The following is a 26,226-nucleotide window of genomic DNA, read 5'->3' on the forward strand; positions in this document are numbered from 1 at the left end:
AATAGGTAATTTATTAGATAATTTCTCGAGAGTACAACCTCCTTCAATGTGGTGCTACAAAACATGTACTTTGGAGCTAATCACATGTGCACATTCATTTTGACATCACATTGTCTAGATTGGAGAAAGTAATAATGTACCATATTTCTTATTGTCTTTTTAACCTTCCACTTGCAGTGCTTCCAAGCCGGAGTGGTGTGCCTCGGAAACCTCGTTTCAGAAAGAGAGACAAAGTATTGTTCTATGGGCGCAAAATGCTAAGGAAGGTATGAAAGCAGTATCCGATATATTTATGCATCTCATGTACATCTTGTATATATCAAATGGCAGAGTGGTTAACATTTAGGCCTTCCATGTAAACAATCCACAAAGTCATTTTAGCTTGTTCTTCTGAGAAACTCATGCCAACACAACTCCTGTAACCCTGATGGAGTATTAAATGGTCTAGGGTGGGTGCTACAGTGTCTACTATAACATTCAAGTTTGTTAACATTAGCAAAATAGGAGCCATTGGAAGCATGGCCACACCACAAACCATTGATATGTCTCCAGCATACACACAGGAATATATGCTTGTGGAGGTACTTAGCCAAGTGCCATAGAGAACTGTGCATGATAAGTCAGCTCCTGCTAAATCCTCAAATTGAGAGTATGAGTTGTATATCTGTGTATTGTACAGTATTTTAGAGTATAGCCTACTCTAGCTAGATAGGGCACCATACCATATGTTGCATCGTAAGAATTATGTATACCCAGTAGTTTCTATGTGGAGTCAGTGATTTTAAATGTAATGTCATGAAATATCTTAGATGTTTTGTTTGTTGAATGAAGTGTTATAGAAACCAATTCCGATGTATGTTTTCACATGAAAATCAATAAATAATAATAAAAAAAATATGTTTGATATGCATTGATATATTTACACTCTAGTATAGTGTCTTAGGATCCAGGTTTGTTATATATTTAATGAAATGCATGTATTTCCACAGGTAAGGAGTTTTACTAAAAATACAGTGGGAGCAGCATACTCTGGTCCTGGCCGAGGCAAACTGAAAAATAAACAGTTAGTGATGAAATTAGCTAAAAGGTAGGTTTGTGTGACTTGATGTAATCATTGTAATCGCTAATCAATTAGGCTTATTTCATGCTCTTGACATGTTATGGAGAAATTTTCACATATTTATTCTGGATGATTGAATAAGTGTGAACATGGCAAATGTGTTCAGTTTTCAAATTGTGGTCTGTACCATATAAAACCAATATATCACACATGTAAATGTACAATTTAATTTTAAAATTTGTTCCTGATATTGTTCATTATTCTGAATACATAATCTGATTTATGTTATGTTAGGATGTGATGTCAACCTGTGGTAAACACGTACAATCTTAAGATAGATATTTCATCTATAAATAGGGAGGAGTGAAGGGAGGATTTAAGGAGTGGATCTTAGATTATACATAAATAAGAGTCAGTGTTATAGGGAGTCTCAGATTATACATACGAGTCAGTGTTATAGGGAGTCTTAGATTATCCATAAGAGTCAGTGTTATAGGGAGTCTTAGATTATCCATAAGAGTCAGTGTTATAGGGAGTGTCAGATTATACATACGAGTCAGTGTTATAGGGAGTCTTAGATTATACATAAGAGTCAGTGTTATAGGGTAAAGGGATCTGTTTTACTTTGTCTGTTAGGTTACTACAGCTTCGAAACAGGAATGCTTTACCACAGCGGAAACACACAGAGCCTCCACAATCCTTCCTGGAAACAGACTCATCAGAGATAGAGGAGCCAGACCACCGTTTACCCCCAGAGGTCCTGTACATGCTGCGTAGTACCAGGTACACACAAACCATGGAGACAAACTAATGTGTACTTTGTACTTAGCTAGCCAAAGGCATCTTATTTTCCACAGTTACCCTTGCAAATGTGAAATTTACCTTTTCCTCTTACTTGCTTGTGTCAGCATCTTTATAGAGTGTAAAATAAAATACCACTCCTGAGAGTAGAATAATATCTTGCTTTCGCACAGGATATTTGTCTGCTCGACCATTAAGTACATTAGGAAAGCATGAATTGAAATTCAAATTTGTTATTTGTAGTCATTACTTATATATATATACGCTGGTTGGTAGGAATTTGACAGTTAACATACATATTCCACTGACATAAATGGAATTACTGTGTTGAAATTTATCTGTGTAAAATAATACCGTCACCACAGCCATCGACTAGTTACATTGACAGTCTATGTACCTTGCTATAGAAGTGATGTCACAGTCATGACACTTGCCCTCGTATTCTTTTATGATTTCATTGTGAGGAAGATTCATGCAATGCAAATATAATACAGCTGATGAGAGTGTATCAGGTCATTCTGCTCTTCTCAAAAATGTGCTTACATTTTACCTGTAACGGCTGGCAGAGTTAGACTAACTGTAACCAAATTCATATACAGAAGTTTATTAGATGATTCTTTTTCAGATAAATAATTTTGATGAAATGAAGTCTACAAAACTATGTAACTTTGCCATTTCCTATACTTGCTTTTCAGAGTTTTTGGCCATTTTGAAAAACCATTATTTCTGGAGCTTGTAAAGCACATGGAGTCCAAATTTATAGCCCCCGGTGGTTACCTGTTTAAAATCGGAGATGTGGACGACAGTATATACGTAGTACAGAGTGGCAAGCTACATGTCTATATAGCTGAGGCGGTAAGTCATACTACAGTGACATCTTACTAGGAAAATACATTAAAACAATAGAATTTAAAAGAAATATACTATATGTGCTTTTGATTTGTTATTTATTCAGACATAAGTGATGAAGTTCATATGTCATGGTATTCATGTACAGTATATATGATTTATGTACTTTAATATTATAATGTTCAAGACTTATGGTCGCAGGATTTATAGTAAGCCTATGGTTATCACATCAGTTTTCGTAGACAGATTATATAAAACTAAAACAAGGTGTTCATTATACAGTACTCGTGGCTAATTTTCCATTTAATGTTGACAATTTTCAGATACAACAAAATGATATAGAGTAAAACATTCTGCTCGCTACTTAAAAATACATATTTTTGCCTTAATCTTACATCAACACTTTTTGTGATATAATTTTTATCGTAAATATTGATTATACTAATTAAAGTTTCTAATGGATTTGAGTGTGTTAGAATATGCCCTTTCCTTAAAGAAAACAAAAAGTTACACTGCAAAGTAAAATTTATGCAAGTTCAAGGTGCCTTTATAAGATCTGTTTTTTTAACTGTAACAACCTTAGATTAATGTTAATCAAGGTTAAATCTTAACATTATGTAGAGATGGTCATTCAGTTAAAAACATCAGACAAGCAAACACAAATCCTGTACACGTACCAGTAAATAGATCACAATAATTAATGTGTGTGTGTTTATTTCAGGAATCTGAATATTTTGTTAAAGAAGTGAACACTGGAGACAGTATCCACAGTCTGCTCAGTATTCTGGATGTACTTACGGTGAGTAGCTTAGTAGCTGACCAGGCTTTGTTGTAAACTACATATACAGTATCCTCCAATAAATTCTCTAGTACATGGATAAAAATCATAATTTGGTTATTTGTATAAAATATCCAAACACAGAAAAAATCAAAAAAATCTCAAGTAAAAAATAAATCCTCTTTTGTATGTTTTCAGGTATTATTTGTAAAAAAAATCATGATAATATGTCAAAACATTTTGCAGGTATTTTTGATATTTTTCTCAACTTTTCAACATAAATATTGAAATTACTTCTCAAATTAATCTTATTTCTACCCAAAGTTGAATCACATGAAATGTACAGTGTTAAGAAACTTGGCATGCTACTGATAGCAAAGGCCACCATTGTTTTTGATTGGCTGAATCAGAAATTAAGGATTTATCTAATACTATTTTCATGCCCCTAGGGTCCCTGGCCCGAAGTCTGATATTAGAAGTCTGTTATTGATTCTAATTTACTATGTGGATACCATCTGAATAAAAACAGGTTTATTGATGGATTAGGTACTCGCACATCACATTATTAATGTGACCTAATTTTGACTCCTTTTCTGTTGATTTCATGTAGGGCGTTGTAAGTACACCATACCTCTCACTGCACCTATATATAGTTTATATACAGGAGTTTAACCATCCTTTAATTTCACCTTGCATCTTTACCATATTTTGCCATGATCATAATTTATTAATATATTAAAAACAAATGTACATATTTTCATATTAAGAATACATTTAAATCATCAGATTCTTCAAACCAATAGACCACATTTGGCAGATTGCAATTGCCATCCCAATGAAAATGACATCTTTTTAATGGGATTAAGATATTATTATTTAATGGACCAAAAACACCTTGCAGAAATTAATCAGAATTTGATTTATAGGAAAAGGTTAAGATGATTTGATAAATCTGAAATGTTTAATTTATTTTTTACATTCATGAGTTTCTAGGACCCCTTTTTGGAGATGTGGTTGTCCTACTATGTCCATCCACATTTTCATTTCCAGAGGTTATTTTAGAGTCCAGAAGTGTAGATTTCCTGAAATTTCACTTGGTAATATCAAAATGATGTTCTATATGAAGCTATATATAGAAATGCAATCTGTATTTAGCAAGTTTTTAAGTTCAATGTCACTGTTACTAAAAATAGACTGGGGGAATACGTAGATTGTTAAAAAATGTTGTATGATTTTTTTTGAACTGTTAGTGTTTGTTTTGCTGGTAAATGGTACTTTGTTCACTCAGATTTCAAAAATTGAAGATGACCACTGTCAATGGCTTCTGATTGACTTAAACATATATATGGTAAAACTTTTGTTCTGTTGGTACAATATGGTTATATTTGGTGGTAAATGGCACTTAATGGATAGTTTATGTGGTGAACAAGGACATCTTATGATCCATAATCATATCATGGCGACCATAGATTTTGATTGGCTGAATCAAAATTGGGTTATAACTTTGGTTTTTATCTAGTGGTAAGTTGTACTTATGAATGTTGTTAGCACCATAATCCTATTTATGAATAGTTGGACCTCTGCTTTTTGATTAAGGAGGATGTATACAGTCAGGCACAACTGAGCTTTCAGTATTCTAGTTCTCTGCTATCTGTCTTAACACAAAGCTATCATCTGTATGTGGTCATAAACAGAAAACAAGACCAGTGATTTTATATAGATGTCCTGGCTTCATGAGTAATCCAATGCTAATTACCTGGTATCAGCTTTATACACTTCTGACTGAGAGCAGTCGTACAACATTACTGATTAACAGCTCTGAACAAAGAGTAAACTAAAACATTGCTGTCAGGGAACATTAACTGTTGTATATTTACACTTCTGCTGCAAATTCCTGTATAAAGACTACCAAAATATATTGTATTTATAGTTGGTTCATTGTCAATTTGACACATATCTTTCCACTTCACTTAACCTAAGACTGTCATAAGAAGCAAACATTTAGATGATGTTATGCTGTCTAGGAATATAGGTTATTGAGCAGTTTATTTTAGCATTCATTTCAGTTTGAAGGCACAGATGTTGAATAATTCCTTTGAATGACATTACCATTGATCATTGTGTAAAGACCTAAACCATAGATACACAAGGATGGTTCCTCTTTATACTACAAATAGATAAACAAGGGTGGTTCCTCTTTATTAGGTTACCAGACCATAGGTCATGGTAACCTATTGTGATAGCCTTTTGTCCGTCGTCGTGCGTTAACTTTTCCTTGTGAACACGATAACTTCAGTAAATGTAAACCGAGTTTGATGAAACTTTATATGCAATCATATATCAATAAGATCTCGGACGAGTACAAAAATGGGAGTTATTGGACAGTAACTTACAGAGTTATTGCCCTTTGTAATATTATTATTATTGGACCTTGTGAACACGATAACTTGAGTAAATGTTAACCGAGTTTGAGTAAATGTTAACCGAGTTTGATAAACCTTGTATGCAGCCATATATCAATAAGATCTCGGATGATTTCGAAAATGGGAACTATTGGACAGTAACCTACAGAGTTATTGCCCTTTGTAATAATATTATTATTGGACCTTGTGAACACGATAACTTAAGTAATTATCAACCAAGTTTGATGAAACTTTGTATGCCGCCCTATATCAATAAGATCTCACATTAGTTGAAAAATGGGAAGTATTCGACAGTATTGCCCTTTGTAATAATATTATTACACTATTTTGTATTGGACCTTGTGTTCACGATTACTTGAGTAAATATTAACCAAGTTTGTAATAATATTATTATTGGACCTTGTAAACACGATAACTTGAATAAATGTTGACAGAGTTCAATGAAACTTTGTCCGGTAATTATTTGACGTAACCTGCAGAGTTATTGCCCTTTGTCATTATATTATTATTTCTCCCTATGATGTTGATTGACATTACACAAGAATAGATGTAAATTCATGTGGTTCATTCATGATGCATTTTTGCTACTAACAAGGTGCTATTAAAAAGTTTGTGCCTTAATTAATAAATCATTGATTAACTCTTTTACTTGTTTCTTTTACCCAAGAACAGAAGACATACAGCTACCAAGTTTGTTCAAAACAGACCCCTTGGGTCAAAATTGGAGTCACACCCATTTATTTCAGTTATCGTGTTCACAGGGTCCAACAATAATAGAATTACCAAGGGGAATAACTATGTAAGTTATAGTCAAATTGGTCTGGTATTCAAACTCATCCAAGATCTCATTGATACAAAGCTGCATACAATGTTTCATCAAAATTGGTTCTTATTTACTGAAGTTATTGTGTTCACAAGGAAAAATTAATGGACGATGCAGTAAGGTCACTCGGACCGACGAAAAGTATGAATTGGCCCCTGGATGACAGTCCTAATTTGAATCAGATGTCAGGTGACGGTTAAGGCCCATGGGCCTCTTGTATTATATATAGATTAATAAGGATGGTTCCTCTTTATATTATATATAGATTAACAAGGATGGTTCCTCTTTATACTATATTGAGATAAACAGAGGTGGTTCCTCTTTATATTATATTGAGATAAACAGAGGTGGTTCCTCTTTATATTATATATAGATTTACAAGGATGGTTCCTCTTTATACTATACTGAGATAACAGAGGTGGTTCCTCTTTATATTATATATAGATTAACAAGGATGGTTCCTCTTTATGCTATATTTAGATAAACAAGGGTGGTTCCTCTTTATATTATATATTTGATTCACAAGGGTAGTTCCTCTTTATATTATATTTAGATAAACAAGGATGGTTATCTTTATGCTATATTTAGATAAACAAGGGTAGTTCCTCTTTATACTATATTTAGATACACAAGGGCAGTTCCTATATTTTGAAAAATAATATAAGGGTAGTTCTTCTTTATGCTATATTTAGATACACAAGAGTAGTTCCTCTTTATACTATATATAGATAAGGGGAGTTCCTCTTTATACTATATATAGATAAACAAGGTGGTTCCTCTTTATACTATATTTAGATAAACAGGGGTGGTTCCTCTTTATACTATATTTAGATAAACAGGGGAGGTTCCTCTTTATACTATATTAAGATACACAAGAGTAGTTCCTGTTGATACTATATTTAGATACACAAGGATAGTTCTACTTTATGCTATCTTTAGATACACAAGGATAGTTCCTCTTTATACTATATATAGATACACATGGATGGTTCCTCTTTATGATATATATAGATAACAAGGGTGGTTACTCTTTATACTATATATAGATACACATGGATGGTTCCTCTTTATGATATATATAGATAACAAGGGTGGTTACTCTTTATACTATATATAGATACACATGGATGGTTCCTCTTTATGATATATATAGATAACAAGGGTGGTTACTCTTTATACTATATATAGATACACATGGATGGTTCCTCTTTATGATATATATAGATAACAAGGGTGGTTACTCTTTATACTATATATAGATACACATGGATTGTTCCTCTTTATGATATATATAGATAACAAGGGTGGTTACTCTTTATACTATATATAGATACACATGGATGGTTCCTCTTTATGATATATATAGATAACAAGGGTGGTTACTCTTTATACTATATATAGATACACATGGATGGTTCCTCTTTATGATATATATAGATAACAAGGGTGGTTACTCTTTATACTATATATAGATACACATGGATTGTTCCTCTTTATGATATATATAGATAACAAGGGTGGTTACTCTTTATACTATATATAGATAAACAAGGTGGTTCCTCTTTATACTATATTTAGATAAACAGGGGAGGTTCCTCTTTATACTATATTTAAATACACAAGAGTAGTTCCTCTTCATACTATATTTAGATACACAAGGATAGTTCCTCTTTGTACTATATTTAGATATACAAGGATAGTTCCTTTTTATACTATATTTAGATACATAAGAGTAGTTCCTCTTTATACTATATTTAGATACACAAGGATAGTTCTACTTTATACTATATTTAGATACACAAGAGTAGTTCCTCTTTATACTATATTTAGATAAACAGGGGTGGTTCCTCTTTATACTATATTTTGATAAATAATGGTAGTTCCTCTTTATGCTATATTTAGATACACAAGGGTAGTTCTTCTTTATGCTATATTTAGATACACAAGAGTAGTTCCTCTTTATACTATATTTAGATACACAAGGATAGTTCTACTTTATGCTATATTTAGATACACAAGGATAGTTCCTCTTTATACTATATTTAGATAAACAGGGGTGGTTCCTCTCTATACTATATTTTGATAAATAATGGCAGTTCCTCTTTATGCTATATTTAGATACACAAGGATAGTTCTGCTTTATGCTATATTTAGATACACAAGGATAGTTCTACTTTATGCTATACACTTTGTATTTAGATACACAGGGGTATGCTCACCAAAATGTATTAAGAAATAATGGGGTTATCCTCTTTTAATGCAGTTAGAAATGTAAACATGTTCAGAATATCACCAGTATTCTGTGCTGTTGTATGCTTTATGCTCTCAGTTTAAACTTTTAGTTTCCTAGCACTGAATGTATGAATATCTTTGCACTGTATAGGAATGCATTTTCTTTTTCTTACAAAACATTGTTCCCAAAGATTGCATTCAAATTTACTTTGCAGCTGGCTATCAAGGGATTTGATTAATTAGGTATTTAATTTATGTTTTCAATTTCTCCAGAAACATACAAATGTATAGGTCATGGAAATAACCACATGTTCAAAAGTGAATAATATTTCATGGAAAATATAGGGAACAATAACAACAACGCACTTTGAGAAGCTTGGAGCCAGGTGCCATTGATTTGTTAAATGGAATTGGTATTACTATCATTGTTGCCAGGTTGTAAATATAGTGTACTGTATACTGGGGAGTTTTTGCTGAAGTTTAATTTTTGCCTTTGTCACCCAACATAGCATAGCATAGCATTTAACTGTGAAAAGCAAATTTAACACTGGGTGAATTTGGATTTCACATGTGAAGGTTGAAAGGGTGAAAATTTCATGGAATAGAGTATACACTTAGAAACTAATATACAGTTGCCCAGGCTAAAACTTACATTTGTAGTTCTCAAGTGTTAGGTATGAAATACATCCAATTGTGCTTGTATATTTAGACTTGGACCATCTGTGATAAATAAGCTACAGCTTTAACTACATCACAGGCTCACAGCCTATTATCATTTCTGTGGTAAACTTTGATGAAAAGTAGGCTAGATATAGGGTGTCTACTCCATTGTATAAATTAATGGTTTTATTTTTTGTAATCATTGATGAACAGATATATCAATACCTTTTTAAGGGTAGACTTTAACGTTGTTTGATTTATATTCTATAAGAAGTGCATGGTAACATGAGAGATAAACCTCCGTATGTGTTTTCAGTGCCATGCCCAACCTTTTAAAACCGTTTCCGCAAAAGCTGTGGAAGAGACAACAGTATTGAGGTAAGATTTCTATCTGTAATCACATTTATTTACCGTTTTCCATTCATCAGGTAAAACACAAATGAAAGCTTAAATTTGATTTATATTCTTTTGCTATGTCATTGCCTTTTAGCAAGAGGATGGGGGATATGGTGTTACCCATGTCTGTCCCATCATGATTCATTGTCATCACTCTGCCTGCTTCATTTCATAAAAAAAAAAAATCATTCAAGTTTATGCAAAGGTCAAGTATGAGAATAGCTTGGAAGATTTGGTATTTCAGGGTCCCAAGGTCAATGCCAAGGTCACAGTTGATATTTATAGGTGCAACTATTGCTATTTTGTCAACAGATTCATTGTCAATTGTCGTCAGTTTACGAACATTATAGTCACAGGGACAATCATGTTTTACAGACATTTTCTATTTGCAAAATTCTTCATTTTCTAAAATCCATGTTGGTGAATTGTTTTTTTTGTCAGTTTAATATAGAAATTCCTATATAACTTGATACATGCTACTAAATACTGTACATACATGTAAATAAAAAATGTTTGTATTTGACATTCTCTATATCAATTACAGGTGTACAATATATATTAGCTTTAGTTTGTATTTGTCAATTTAAATATTGTTTGTGAAATTAATTAATTGTTATTTACTTTAATTTTCAATATGAATGAACTACCAGTATAAGGTGACCAGATTATAAAGAAGAAAATTGTACAGTAGAGTTCAGCAAAGAAACAACAGCAGATGAATTTATTCAAATAAATATTTGTACAATTTATGATCAAACACGAAATCCATATCTTATTAACTAAAATAGATTTACAGTGCTGATATTCCAAGTCACATAAGACCACTTCTTATATTCTTATAAGATATGGCAAATAGATTCCCTTGTACATATATTATAAACATGTAATTCTGTACGTGCTGGTCAAATGACGAGATGAAAAAATGTTTTAAACAAAGAAGAAATTTTCAAATATATATGTATGTCTGGGGTTCACGCACAGATGTAAACTACATACATTTATACATATATGTGGTTCATTCATGTGTATATACTCTCTGGTTCATAAATATGTCTACATTTGTACTGTTTCTTCTCGGACAGATTGCCTGCTCTTGCTTTCCAATCCCTATTCGAGCGATTTCCAGAGTCTTTGGTCAGAATTGTACAGGTGAGTAATGAATAGTTAGTGTTTGGTTGTGAAATCATTATCACTGGCTGTGTCAGTCATGATACTACTGAACTATGCTTGTGAGACCGACAGCTTTAGTCGGATTGATAGACTAGTTAACTGACCCTTTTCTTGAAGTTTAAGTAATGGTTAAATCACGAGTTGGTGGTGGGCCAGCCAATGAAAGCACTTCCTGTGAGGGGCTGAATGGTAACCGTTGGATATATGAATAGGCCACAACGTATCCAATGCCTAGCTGTGGAATAGGGAAAATACATAACTGGTGACACAATAGATGAAAGTTTTCAATTGAGAATAAGTGAAACACCTTACAGGAAAACTGCTCAGTGAAGAAAAAGAATGTTTATCGGTTTTAATTTTCATTTACAGATAACTGATTCATTATTTTAAAGCTACATAGGCATTGTTAAGGGACATGGAGCAGTTCTCCTGATTTTTATTTCTGATTTGTCCTAATTTTCCAGATAATTATGATACGACTACAGCGAGTGACATTTACTGCCCTACATAACTACCTGGGCCTCAGTAACGAACTCATCAGTCCAGTAAGTACTTAATGTGATATGTCTTCCTCGTCAGGTCCTGTCTAGGTGTCATTGAGTTTAAAATGTCACCCAACTACAATCATATAACTCAAAATATCACCAAAATGCATCCTATAATTCAAAATGTCACCCAAGTACATCTTTTTACTCAAAAATTGTCACCCAAATATAATCATATAACTTAGTTGTCATGTGAATAAATCAAATAACTCACAATATTAGCTCCAGCCCATAATGTCACCACTCACAAGCTTATACCATATATGTAGCTTCATGTATTTTAATTCAAATAATCAACCATATATACCATCTCACCTTGATATACCATTATTTTTTTAAAAAGATTAATATACCATTGAATATATCAAATTCTAACCCAGAAGCACCATTTAGCTCAAAACCTCACCTAAATATACAATTATCTCAAAATTTTACCTAAATGTAATATTTGAAAACCTCACCCATCCATATACACTAACTAGCTCAAAATCTAACCAAAAATTCCATTTCTCAAACTCTTAATCAAAAACATTATCTATGGTAAAAATCTCTCCTAAATCGATCATTCCATTTTTTCAAAATTTTACCATCATATATTATGTTGAAAATTATCTTACTGCATCCAATTTTATGTGTGCCTATACTGTCTAAATAAGTATATCAAACCAAACCTGATTCATAGAGGACTTAATCACCAGTATGCATGATGTATTGTGAGTGTAATCGTTTAAAGTAAATGAACTGGTTCTCGACAATGCCTGCTGGCAATAAGTGAAATGAAAAGATATGTCTGTTTAACAAGAATGACTATTCTATTCAAAGGCAAGCCACACTGAGGCGCGAACCCTCTCAATCCACACCATCACGCCGCACTCGAGTCCACATAAACGCCAGACAAGTTTTACACCCTCCTCATCAGCTGACATGGAAACTATGAAGGCTTCCTTCATGGACGGTAAATCATATGTCTTTTTAGTTATCATGGCATTATTTACATCCTAAACATCTTCCATTTCTCAATCCGTAAGATTTTTATGCCATTATCATTAGATGGTGCCTTGTTTAGATCAACCTACATCTGTGGTCTGTTGTCTGGCCTTCTGTCACCCGCCTGTCCTTAAACAATTCTTTTTAGCAATTTTTCTCAGAACATATTGAAGGGTTCTTCCTCAAATTCACATACAGGTTTCCCATGTTCCTTAGTTATGCAAATAGAATATTTGGACAGATCTGCAAATGAAGAATGTTACCTCATGGTGCATACACTGTTTACAAGACTCAATCCAACAGATAAGTGAACAGAAGAGAGAAAAAACAGCCCTACATAGAACTAATGAAGTTGGGTGCAAAGATTCTTTCTGGGATCTCTTGTTACATTTTTATGAGAAAAAAATAATTTAATGTTTTTCATATGACAAGATAGAACATATACAACAACATTTATTTTGTATCAAATCTTCTCGGGAAAAAATGATTAAAAAGAAAATATAAGGGTGACTTGTGGAAGGAAAAATAATTAGTTTGCTGTAAATCTTAATGTGTTTATGTATGATTTACTAGTGAGGAGACAACACTCTGAGGGCAGTGACGTGGATAACCTAAAGTCTGACTTTGACACGGCGCGTATGCGGGCTCGTGCACTCAGTGCATCGTCCAAGGTAGAGATTGAAGTAACACCATCCAGTTCTACGTCTGTTCAGAGACACAAGGTCAAGAAAACAGACATGCCTACATCAACATCATCTCAGAACACCAACGAGGAGATGGTCCTCAACCTGGCTAAGAAAGACTTAATCACCCTTCTCAAACTTAAAGTAAGAAGCTTGGGGTCATTGTTTATATCACTGTCATCAACGCTAACTGCAAACTCCCATCCCCTTCTCAGTTTGAGAGACCTGAGTACTGCACTGTTTACACTCAATAGACAGATATCAATATTGTCAATGCTGTTAATTGAGTGACCTGAGTACTGTACTGTTTACTCACAATAGACAGATATCAATATTGTCACTGCTGTAAATTGAGAGACCTGAGTACTGTACTGTTTACTCACAATAGACAGATATCAATATTGTCAATGCTGTTAATTGAAAGACCTGAGTACTGTACTGTTTACTCCCAATAGACAGATATCAATATTGTCAATGCTGTTAATTGAGAGACCTGAGTACTGTACTGTTTTCTACCAATAGACAGATATCAATATTGTCAATGCTGTTAATTGAGAGACTTGAGTACTGCACTGTTTTCTCTCAATAGACAGATATCAATATTGTCAATGCTGTTAATGTTTTATCCTGGTTCATGTTACTGTTTGTAAGTCTGTGGTATGTAAGTAGATCCTGACTAGTAGACCTTTTTATACCTGTACAAAATGTTGAACACCCTGTAACTCAAACATTTTCTATGGCCCCAATGACTTGTTAAACAGATTCCACTCAACGTTCAACTGAACTCATTGTATTTTAATATTAAAAATTTATTTGACACAGGATTCCACCATATTGGATGACAAGGTGTACTTACAGTACATCAAGGCTGGAACCACGCTGATCAAACAGGGTGATCAGGTAGGACATTTACTCCTATGTAGGACACCTTATGTAGGACACCCTATATATGTAGCAGTAGTTATATGTGAGGTATTATTTTATATTACCGATAGTGGCTACCAGAATGACAGGAAATACCAGGTGAAAATTTATCAAATCATGTCTGATAACAAAAAGATACAAGCCACAAAATTTAACCACTTCAGTAAAGGAATGTTTATCAGGTAAGGAAAAATATGCTATTAATGTTTCATAAAGGAATAACCAGGGTAACACAAGACATGCTGTTCTACTGTACAACAGTTCTTGGTAAAGTGGATGGCTGCCCATAGGTGACTTTATGTTTAACTTTGGTTTATACTCTATAAACAGCTAGCCACGTACTAGTAAGAGGCTCACTAGTGCTGACAGCTGCTTTTGTAAAAGGAATCTATTACAGGAATTCCATTGCTTTAATAGTGTAACATCATTAGCAATATGAATTGACAATCAAGCATATGTGCAATAAAAAAAAATGGTATTTCAACTATGAAACAGTGTTTCAATGTTAACGGTATTGTTTAATTAAATATTGTTGGAAATATTTCAGGATGCAAGTCTCATTTTCCTCATCACTGGAAATTTGCTGATTCTTCAACAAGTCGTTGGAGCTAAAGAAAAGGAGGTCAGTAGAACTAACTGAATAAACCAAAATATCATAATAAAAAATGCCTAATTAATTAATAAAAATATGAAAATACAAACGAAATATACTATTAAAATGATAACACTATGTAGTACTTTGCAGTTTAATATATTTAAAGAATTCCCATCTCTAAAATTGAAAGAAAATGGTTTTGATCACATCTGAAATTTTCCTTTTACATTACTAAGTTATCTAGTATGTAACTATGCTATGATTGACATTATCTTAGCTAGCAGTCCTCAAACTGTTTTGAGTATTTCCTTGCTTTATGTTTCATCTATCCTGATTGTCTCCCTTGCAGCAAGCCTTGTTGTTTTGTTCCCAGCCGGGAGAAATGGTAGGAGCCCTGGCTGTGTTGACTGGAGAGCCATCGTTCTTTACCATCAGGTCAAAAACTGATGTCCGCATTGTCGTCATCTCCAAAAATGATTTCTATGAGTATGTAAATCATAATAAGATATTTTGTTTCTGTAAATGTTGGGATTTTCTGGATGACATTGAAAAGTATTACTATCTATGTAAAATGATAAAACCAATATACCTGGGGGTACTATTTATCTGGATCACATTGAAAGTATTACAATCTATGTAAAATGATGAAACAAATACAACTTTTATTCATAAATGTAATTCACTTACTGAAAGGGATGAGGCTGTTAAAAAATATGTCCGCGTTATTGTTGAAAATAATGTCTTGTTTGTTTTGACAGGATAATGCGGGTTCAGCCAGATGTGGTCCTCAATGTTGCTAAAACAACACTAGTGAGAATGACACCATTTGTACGACAAATTGACTTTGCTCTCGACTGGATGTTGACAGAGGCAGGGAAAGCACTATTTAGGTAGTGTATGATATCTATAAACCATTGAAATACTTCTAATCTGCGTTTATTTTTTCTGTATATTAATGGTATGAAATGTTCTGTTACAGACAGGGAGACCACTCCGACAGTATATATATTGTCCTCACTGGACGGTTTCGGTCCGTGATCACTCAGAAGGACGGTAAGAAGGAGCTGGTAGCGGAGTATGGCCGCGGGGAACTTGTTGGTATCGTGGAGGTCCTCACAGACACTGAACGCACCACCACCATGATGGCCATTCGGTAATCTTCTCACAATCATCATACTAGTAAAATCAGATTACCAGTAAAATCAGATTACCAGTAAAATCAGATTACCAGTAAAATCAGATTACCAGCAAACTCAGGTTATCAGTAAACGCAGACTACCAATACTTTGTTTGTTTCAACTTGGAATTTATTGTTACACCCCATTATAGGGAAGTAGCTAGCTGTCTAGAACTACAAGTTTAAAAATGTCCTAAGTGTTTCTTTATCTCTAAAGACTGGGGACTAGTTTTGTTTACTCAATGGTTCGAAAGAAAATCTTCAATTTATTCAGAAATTTAAACAGCAAGTTATGAAAATGAATTTCTTTAAAAAAAAAAGGGGGGGATAAAAATAAGAGAATAAATAAATATACAAAAAAAATGTTTAAAATATGCCTTTCTGACTGTGTTACAGAGACACTGAATGTGCTAAACTACCAGCCGAGTTACTTAACTTGATAAAGAGGAAGTATCCACACATTGTTACTCGACTCATCCATCTGCTAGGACAGAGAATCCTGGGACATTTACAGACATCGCGTCAACAGGTCCCACTTGGAGGTAGGCATCGGACTATGACTTTTAAATACAGTTGAAAACTATGAATGTTTCCCAGGTGTCATTTAGATAAGCACTAATCCTGTTTTGTAGAACTAATAATTACGACACACAATATGTAATACTGTATGCTTTTAACCATTTATATAATCATGTCAGTTGAGTATAGATGTTTTTGTTCACTTTATATCATTATTTGACTCCTAACGAATCTGTCGTCCCCTGCACAACAATAACACATCGTAATATTGTAAACTATAATACTGTTTCTGAGTGTGCTTCAGAGAGGAGTTTGCAGTAAAGTTTGTCTAATGACGAGGTCTGATCAGACATTGTCAGACATTGTCAGAACTCTCTACCACTTCCTAACTTCGTCTCATCCTGTGAACTTTATAGCTCTTGCAAATGGACCATTTTGAATATTTCATAATGTTAAAGGAAAGTGTTTTTCATAACAAGAACATAAAGATACTCCTATAAGCAGGTTGTTGTAGGTAAATAACAACACTTTTCATTAGTGTATAACAGTTATAAACTAATGAAACGTTTCACATGAGGTTCTCCAGCTATGAAATCCACATAAACAATTATAGAATCTTAACTGTTTCTAAATTGTGACAACAAATTTGCATCAGGACATCAGATTGCAGTAATATGAAATTTTCGAAATAGTCCATTTTATAGTGAAATGATGTTGTTTGGTGTATTAACAGAATGTTATATCTTTTTTGTTAGATCTCATTGCAAAAAAACATATAAGATATACTTTGAATTAATTTTAAAAAAAAGAAGATTACATTGTTTTGACATTGCTTGCTTCTTGCAGATACCTATCATATCTATTGTATTTTTTTGCTTCTACATTACTTTTCTATGTAACTTGAAACTGCTTACACATAAAAATTTCATACATTTAATAAATCAGCCATTATTTTGAAGATTTTGCTGTCGGAATAAATTTTTGAAATTCAAAGAAAAAATATTATTCCCAGTGTGTACTAAATGTGTACTAAATAAAATTACAATAGAAATGATGGAGTCCTACCACTGAGTCACACGGTTGACTTTACTGATGGTAGTTGACATTAAATATATGTAACATTTAGCTTAATAATTAATGCTGTGGTTTTTGTATCATTAAATTGCATGCTGATATTATTTCTATGGTTACACACTTGCAGCTAGCATATTTTTAGATCCGCCAAAGCACCTGCTACCTCAGGACAGCGACACGCCCTCTCACAGTGCCGGTATGTCCTCGGCTGCGTTGCCGTGATGTTGGTTTCTGTTTCTTTTCGACTGTGTGTAATCAGAATAACACTAACTCTGTACATATGTATCAGCTAGACAGTAAACAGATTTCTGTATCAGCTTACAGTTTGTTTGTCCTTGTAGGTTCTATATCATTTAGTTAGATATAACGCTTGTACTTTAATACACAAGAAAAACTGTTCAGTGTGAAAAGGAATATTATAATAATTGACTCTTCCTCTCACCTTTTATTCAAAATTTAGTTAAAGATTGACACTGACATTACAAATGCAGCAAGAAATAGCATAGATTTTCTAGATAACTTATTCTAGTACATACAAATTTAACAAGCACTTAATTAAAAACTGTAAAAAAGCATTGTACAGTAAACCATCTCATGCTATTCGACCACCTCCTTTAGGAGACCACCAGTGTTAAGAAACCACTGTTGATGTTGCCCATTGTAGCAATTTCATTGCTTACCTTACATGTATTATCAGACCACCTGCCTAATTAAAGAGACTGCTTTTGCTCTTCCTGAGGGTGGCCTCTTTATGCAGGTTTGACTACATACCAATGGTACACTCCAACATGAAAGCAGTCTGCAAATCCTCACAGCAACTTCATTAGTTTAATAAACGTTTAGTTACGTGGTGTTTTGTTAGTCTCACCTAGTGTTGAAATGAGAGGATTCTACATCAACATACCTCAATATAATGTCAACATTGCCTGTAAAACAGGACCAACAGTTAAGAAAACTTAATGCCCCTCCTTGGAGGTGAGGTGAGGGTGAGATATGTATTGGAGGGGGGGGGGGGGGGGGGGGGGGGGGGGGGGGGGATCACAATAACCAAGATGCCTAGAGTAATGATATTTACCAAGTAGCATGCTGGACAATGGAATTTCATGTTTATTATCCCCCGCTTTCACCGAAACAGGGGATATTAATTTTGGTTTGTCCGTCTGTCTGTCTCACACTTCGTTTCCATGCAATAACTACAACAAATGTTAACCGATTTTCTATAAGCTTGGTCACAGGGTTAAATGCCTTAAGGGCTATGCCAAGTTTGATGACCACTTTCAGCAAACCCCATTTGGCAGAAATATGGCCCCTTGAATAACGAAAAACATCATTAACTGCCACGCTTTGTTTCCGTGCATTAACTATAACAAATGTTAACCAATTTTTTTCAAACTTGGTCAAAGGGTTAAATGCCTTAAGGGCTAAGCCTAGTTTGATGAAGTTATGGACCCTTATGGACCCCTGCCGTTTCTGTTCATTAACTCTCGCAAATATTATCCGATTATCCTAAAACTTAGTAACAGGGTTCATTGCATTAAGGGCTCGGCCAAGTTTGATAACCACTTTAATCGAACTCTATTTGGCAGATTGATGGCCCCTTGATTAACGAAAACCGTCATTATTATCTTTCCACCCATCTCGGGCACTCTTTGGTTTTCTTGTGATAAATGCTGTAGATGATAAATGCTGTAGATATTGTTAAGATGTTTCAACCAAATTCTGTATGCACATCCGACTCATGCTAAGTTTGCCAACCGATGTGATTTATGCATATTTACGGATAATCAATGAGGTATAGGGCTTTTTTTTCTTTCTTCAAGTTTCAAGCTATACATTATGTCTCAACAGCACGATACTTACATGTTTAAACTTAACCTCATTAATGTTAACCTACAATATGTCCTGCAAGCGGGGGAAATAAGTTCCACGAATTTGCTTGTTCAAATAAATGTGACCTTTACCCTCTTTCCAGGTCACACTGGGTGTTAAAATACTTGAAAAAAACACAGTGTTTCAGATAGGATTTGAAAAGGGCAGGGCGCTGACCAGAAAAAAGAGCACTTTTTAATGTGTCAGCAGGTTTTTGGGGCAATCAATGTATAATTATAAGTTACTTAATAAATGTGCCATCACCTGAATAACCAAGAAGTGTATGGTGATGATATTTGGTTTCTGAAGAGTAGAATTAAGCGAACAGGGTTTATTGTAATTATTGTAGCTTAATAAATATTGTAAAGTGCGCTGAAGTGTTGGATCTGAATGAATGCCCTACACCAGATTTGAATATCAAATTATCAAAGTAAGTTAAAAATCTTCTAAAGAAGATTAATTGGAGTCATTACAGTTATTCTTTTTAAATAAATTTGACCTTGACCCTCTTATAAAGTCATAGATGTGAGATGAAAAACACTTGAGCGATACAGGCCTGTTGAGCTTCTTGTACTTTGTTATAATGGTTTACCAGAACATTCTGATAAGTAGGTCACCCAAAGAACTGTTCTCCCTACCGTGGCCTTACTGGACCTCTGTTCCCATATACTGCTCACACGCGGTGTTTTTTACCATGCATATTATATGAACTTGCTAACCCTCTGTCCCAGCACACAACCTCATGGATGTGTTAATACAAACAAACCCGATATGCACTTTACCAACATACATCTGTGTACTAATGTCGGTGTATCCATGAAGGGACATTGTTTAGATAAATATTGATGTATTTATACTATAGTATTAGTTTAAAAAGTAATTGTTTATCTTATGTTTTATATTTTATAAATATCCACACATTCCTTTCTATAACAAGTTGATATTTCAGACACTTTAAACCATAAATAAGAGGATAAAGTACTATTAGGGTCTCCCAGGCTCTTGAACAGGTGTTACTGTACCCTAAACAAACACTTTGGTATTTTGGCTAATATTGGGCGTAAACAATCTATATAAGCACAAACAAATACACAGTTGGAATATTGTATAGAATTGTAGGCAGATCTAATTAAATACCTTTTCTCAAAGTAGAATTGGTTTTAAAAAGTAAGTGTCTAAAAATGATATCCAAATAATTAGCATATTGCATGGCATTTAAATTAAGAATTTCAAAGTTATGATTTTGTAATTATTTCTAAACTTAACCTGTCCATGAAACCATAATCACCAGCCAATAAAGCTGATATACAGTTTAATTGACATAAAAGTATCATGTAGTGTAAACTTTGGGCTTTGTGAACATCTGGCTATAACATATATATATTAAATTAATTTAAGGTACAATATGACTAACAGGTGAGTGATACAGGCCCATTGGGCTTCTTCAGCGATGTTCCAATGGTTTACCAGAACATTCTGATGTACGTCACCTCAAGCTTTTCTTCCTACCATGACCTTTTTTTATATTTATTTTATTTTCAAAAGAGTTTTTTCAATACAGTAACAATAGTAATGGATCAGTAATTCATTCAGATCATATAATAACCTATTTGTCACCATTCATCTTTCATATCACCACTCATACCATACAAATTATGCAAATAGAAATTTGTATCACTAAAGACTGCATATGGATAGGTATTATTTCATTTAATATCACACTGTATTGCTATAAGGAAGAAGGAAGGATAAAAGGAAAGAAAAAAAAGCTGGTATAAAAACAAAAAAGAGAAAGAAGAAAAGAAAAGTTAAAGACAGATATCAGAACAAGCATGTCAGGGAAGGAAGTCAAAACAGAGCTAGATACTAATTAAAGTTATGTAACAGAATTGTTACTGAATAATTAAGATATCAGCCTAAGTCATGTCAGGTTTTAGGCAAAATCAACCAATTTCATCCATTTCACCTACCATGGCCTTACTGGACCTCTGTTTCCATACGCTACCTATATAGGTACTGGTTTACTTACCATGGCCGTGCTGACCCTCTATCCCAGCACACAACCTCACTGGTTTTGTTATATTATGCACCCTATCAAAATATATATGTGCACTACATGTCTACAGGGGCCTTGTGAAAATATGTCTTTACTGTAACAAATACAGTATATACATTTAAGGAGCAATACAATCTTAACCAGTATGTTTTTTTAATATATATTTACAATTCCCTTTTGCTTCTTTTTAACTTTATCATGTTGGACAATCAATTGATAATAAAATCTTAATATTCAGCTTTTCTTTCGTATGGCGAAGCCTAATTGGGTTACAGGGGTGCCAATCTTTATGAGAAGTTCCTAAAGTATCCAAACAGTTCAATAAGCTTCAAGAATTTACCCAAGTCATCCAAGTTGAGATCCCTATACCTCAACTCTAAGAGAGTAAAATATTATATCAATCTCACCTGCATAGCTGGGTGTCCCCCTGGGACATGTGTAGGAGCTTCTCAGGATTTTTGTTGGCATTATATGTTATCAGCGCGAGAGAAGTGCACAAAGGTACTCTGATGTGTTGATTCTCGTTTCCATTCATATATTTTCAAAAAAGTAGATATTGACTGATGAAGAACTGCAGGACTTTATTTTGACCGATAGGAAATCTGTTTAACTGGATACAATGTACCCACAGCTTGTCTTGTGTTTGTTGAAGTGTTGTACCAACCAATTTATATTTATTCCAGAGTTCACACTTTTTAGCTGTTTATTTGGCCTAAGTCAGAAATTTTGTTATGAAAATGATCAGAATGTATGTTGAAAATGTATTATTTCTGAGACCTGATGTAAGTGATAACATGAAGAAATTGGTAAAATCAGGCTGAGAACAAGGTTGGAACTGCCAGGAGTTACAAGGATGTCAGTGTGTGTGTAATTACACTGTACATAACTTACCTCTCAACTTGGAATGCTACAGATGATAATTTGATACATGGATATATATACTTAAATATGGCATTTTATAATACATGATGTCAGAATTAAAGTTTCATCGAGAGCATTATAGAAGAAATAAATTCTGATAAAAACATCTGTGGTGTAAGGAAAAAGAACGTACTTCTTCAGTTGTTTGAATTTTGCAAAGGAATCTGTAGATTGCCTTACGTATTTTTTTAATGTAAAATATTCTCCTATAATGAAATCAAAACCAGCTATTTTACAACTGATCTACTTTTTTAGTAAATAATTGACCGTTTGTCACCTCAGTTTTATTTTTCAGAAGCAGACAACATGATGTCCAATGTGTGTGTTTTTGAGTTAGTGTGTACCATTGATTTGCTGTGCTAGTTATTTTTCATCCCCAGGATTATAGTTCCTGTTTTTAGGTCATTAGCTTATAATCAGCCAGTGGGTGTTTGTTGTTCATTACAAGCTGGTACTAATTCTGCAAAATTTCTGTAAAATTTCAAAAATTGGATATACACGATATGCAGTATTGATTACGATGCAGGCACACTTCTCTATTGCAAATAATTTTCGATTTAAAGTGTTATGACATATCAGTTGACATGAGACCATTTTAAAGCTTTATTGTTTATACAGATTATATATAGTCTGTTTTATAATTGTGTAACATTTGCAATAGTTCATTTGAGAGTAAATACCATAATAAACAAGAGTAATCTCACACCAGAAAAAGTATGAGCACTTTCTGGGTTTTTTCTTCAAACAGGTGATCATGAAACATATATTATGTCTCCAAAAATTATAATTTAAGATATTTTTGAAATGATTTACCAGTAGATTAACATAATTATGTCTGTGTTGTTTACCTAGATAATCTGCAGATAGTGGAGAACAGGTCGGTGAGTAATCTGGCTACGGTGGCAGTCCTGCCTATATCAAAGGATGTGCCAATCTCAACGTTCACCCTGGAGCTCCAGAACGCCCTTAAAGCCATAGGTAGGTACTCATCGGTACAACCAAGTATCTTAAATAGACCTTTGACAAAGATGTGGGATTTGTATATATATAATACAGTTTCTGCGATCTTTATGATTTGACATTGGAACAAGATTAACTCCTGAGTGATTGACTTGTGTCCAATGTTTATTACTTTCTGTTGAAATTAAGGGTTTTCATGGCTACTGAAGAATATTGTCGCAGTATTTCTACCTGGAGCTTTAATGTAGCTAAAACTTTGAAAACAGTATTTAGAATAGTTACCAAGCAACTGTTCATTGTAATTCATGTAAGTTTATCTGATATCAGTGTCATGTTTTAAACAAAATACATACTGTATATTACTCATTTAATGTGTTTTTAATTGTAATAGAATGTTAGTGGTCAGTTTATCTGTTACCATGTGTGGTCAATGTTTTCTGTTGATCTTTCCAGGGCCTACAACCAGGCTGACCAGTCAAATTGTGAAGTCCAGAATGGGAGGGGCTGCACTGGACAGGTCAGTCAACTCTTCAGCAGGAATGCATCAACATTTGAATAGAAAATTAGTTATTAATATAAATTGCTTTTAAAGCACAAATAGCATAAAAGAAAGGTCTTTCATAATGGTTAATATGAGTATCTGGAAGTTGCTTTCTACGTTCACTTTTACCTATTTGCAGTATCCTTGAGTTCTACCTTTTTGTGGACTCGGACCTTCTATTCAATATATGAGTCCTCTCTGATTTTGAACTATGACCTTCTGTTTATAGTACATGTATATAAAAGTTCTGTTTATGACCTCTAACCTTCTGTTCATAGTACATGTATATAAAAGTTCTGTTTATGACCTCTAACCTTCTGTTTATAGTACATGTATATAAAAGTTATGTGTACTGGGGGGGGTATGACCTCTAACCTTTGATCTTCTATTCAATATATACGAGTCAGGTTTTTAACTCCGACCTTTTGTCTAAAGCACAAGTATAAACAAGTTCTTCCTGTTAGTCGCCTCTGACATTTTGTTTATAGTATCCACAAGTTCTGTCTTTTCATGACATCTGACATTCTGCTTACAGTTTCTTCCTGTTTCTGACCTTTGACCTTTGATTCAATAGATACAAGTTCTGTCTATTTTGAGCTCTGACACCAGTTTTGCCTGTTTGTGACCTCTGACCTTTCGTTTACAGTATCCATGAATTCCGCCTGTTTAACTGGCTGGGCCACCAGGAGGATATGCATCGAATGACCCTGTATGAGTGTGACTATACAATGACGAAGTGGACAAAGAACTGTATACGCCAGGCCGACTGTATCCTCATCGTGGGTCTGGCTGACAATGACCCTGCAGTAGGAGAGGTAAACACTTGGGTGTATTTAACTAATATTTTCATGTATATTTACATGATTCTTTGTGATTTCCAAGATAAGATAAAACCTGCTTTAAAAGATTAGAGTACCTTTGGAATATATTAAATGCCAATTTATGTCATTGTAATTAATTCAAAAATTAAACAAATGCTGTAGTTTGCCTCAAATTCTCATAAGGAGAATCTATGTCAAGCAAGCATATGGAAACATGTGTCAGACATACAAAATATTGTACCATTATGTTCCTGAAATACCAGATATCTACTTGATAATGTACCTTTAAACATGTTGTGTTATTTGGGGAACATGTATTATGGAGATCAGTATATTGTGTTGTTTAGGAAACCAGTATCTTGAGTTGTTTGGAGTAACATTATCATATGTTGGTTGTAGGTGGAGAAACAGATGGGGAATATCTCTGTGCGAGCCCAGAAGGAGCTTGTCTTGCTGCACAAGGAGGACGGAGATAAACCCAAGGGCACGGTGGAGTGGCTAAATGCCCGCGGCTGGTGCTCATCCCATCACCACATCCGATGTCCCAAACGTGTCTTCTCTAAACGCCCTGAAGACAAAATTGTATGTTCACCAGGCAACAAAATATCCATTGTTCTTGTTTATTGTCTTCAGTTTCTATTGGAAAATCTGAAAAAAAATGACATAAATATTTGTATACTGATAAAACTGTTAATCCTTACAAAGGTAATGATAAAACATTCTAAAAGTAATATTTCCCCAAATCGATGTTATATTGATAATGTAGCACTGAGAGATGAGTGTCTAATTGATTGATGTAGATGAGATGTAAATAATGTCTACAGGTTTGCCATGCTTTGTTCTAATACCTTTAGTTGGAGTTATACAACAAACTATTTGAGACTGAACCAGACAGACAGAGCGACTTTGGAAGACTGTCCAGATTTCTCACCGGCACTTCCATTGGTCTGGTCTTGGGAGGGGGAGGAGCCAGGTAAGTTACTCTGAGGACATAGGTTCCTCTATTGGTAAGAAAGTGTATGGCCACATTGGTTATTTTTTAATGTCTGAAAAGCAACTACAGTTTCCTTTAACGCAACTTTTTAGGTCACCTGAGACAAAATCTCAAGTAACCTATTTCGATCGCCTTTTGTCCGTCGTGCGTCCGTAAACAATTTACATTTTCGACTTCTTCTCCAAAACCCCTGGACCAATTTCAATGAAATTTTGCAGTAACCTTCCATGGACAAAGGTCAACAAAAATAGTGGCCGGTTTAGTCCCAAGCCCCCAGGGGCCTGAGGGGCGGGGCCAAAAAGGGTCAAATTGACTAAAATTTCAAAAATCTTCTTCTCAAGACCCAGATATGGTAGAATCAAATACTC

General features: G+C 34.0%; 1 protein-coding gene across 5 annotated transcripts in view; it reads left to right on the top strand.

Annotated features, from left to right (window-relative positions):
- LOC110459181 (patatin-like phospholipase domain-containing protein 7) overlaps positions 1-26,226 on the top strand; it is a 49,462-nt gene that overhangs the window by 5,524 nt on the left and 17,712 nt on the right. For 2 of the 5 annotated variants that reach the window (XM_021511318.1, XM_021511321.1), the window contains exons 3-25: positions 178-266; positions 990-1,087; positions 1,697-1,843; positions 2,557-2,716; positions 3,432-3,509; positions 4,099-4,104; positions 9,943-10,004; positions 11,105-11,171; positions 11,657-11,737; positions 12,560-12,692; positions 13,298-13,551; positions 14,230-14,307; positions 14,879-14,953; positions 15,276-15,412; positions 15,685-15,816; positions 15,906-16,079; positions 16,500-16,645; positions 17,824-17,892; positions 23,395-23,520; positions 23,956-24,019; positions 24,690-24,858; positions 25,264-25,446; positions 25,719-25,837. In XM_021511318.1, coding sequence (XP_021366993.1) covers positions 178-266; positions 990-1,087; positions 1,697-1,843; positions 2,557-2,716; positions 3,432-3,509; positions 4,099-4,104; positions 9,943-10,004; positions 11,105-11,171; positions 11,657-11,737; positions 12,560-12,692; positions 13,298-13,551; positions 14,230-14,307; positions 14,879-14,953; positions 15,276-15,412; positions 15,685-15,816; positions 15,906-16,079; positions 16,500-16,645; positions 17,824-17,892; positions 23,395-23,520; positions 23,956-24,019; positions 24,690-24,858; positions 25,264-25,446; positions 25,719-25,837 — 2,647 coding nt within the window. The remainder of the gene's footprint in view (positions 1-177; positions 267-989; positions 1,088-1,696; positions 1,844-2,556; positions 2,717-3,431; positions 3,510-4,098; positions 4,105-9,942; positions 10,005-11,104; positions 11,172-11,656; positions 11,738-12,559; positions 12,693-13,297; positions 13,552-14,229; positions 14,308-14,878; positions 14,954-15,275; positions 15,413-15,684; positions 15,817-15,905; positions 16,080-16,499; positions 16,646-17,823; positions 17,893-23,394; positions 23,521-23,955; positions 24,020-24,689; positions 24,859-25,263; positions 25,447-25,718; positions 25,838-26,226) is intronic. The other 3 variants (XM_021511320.1, XM_021511319.1, XM_021511322.1) reach the window with 3 other exon arrangements.

The sequence above is a fragment of the Mizuhopecten yessoensis genome, unplaced genomic scaffold (genome assembly GCF_002113885.1).
Source record: "Mizuhopecten yessoensis strain PY_sf001 unplaced genomic scaffold, ASM211388v2 scaffold9985, whole genome shotgun sequence".
NCBI lineage: Eukaryota > Metazoa > Mollusca > Bivalvia > Pectinida > Pectinidae > Mizuhopecten > Mizuhopecten yessoensis.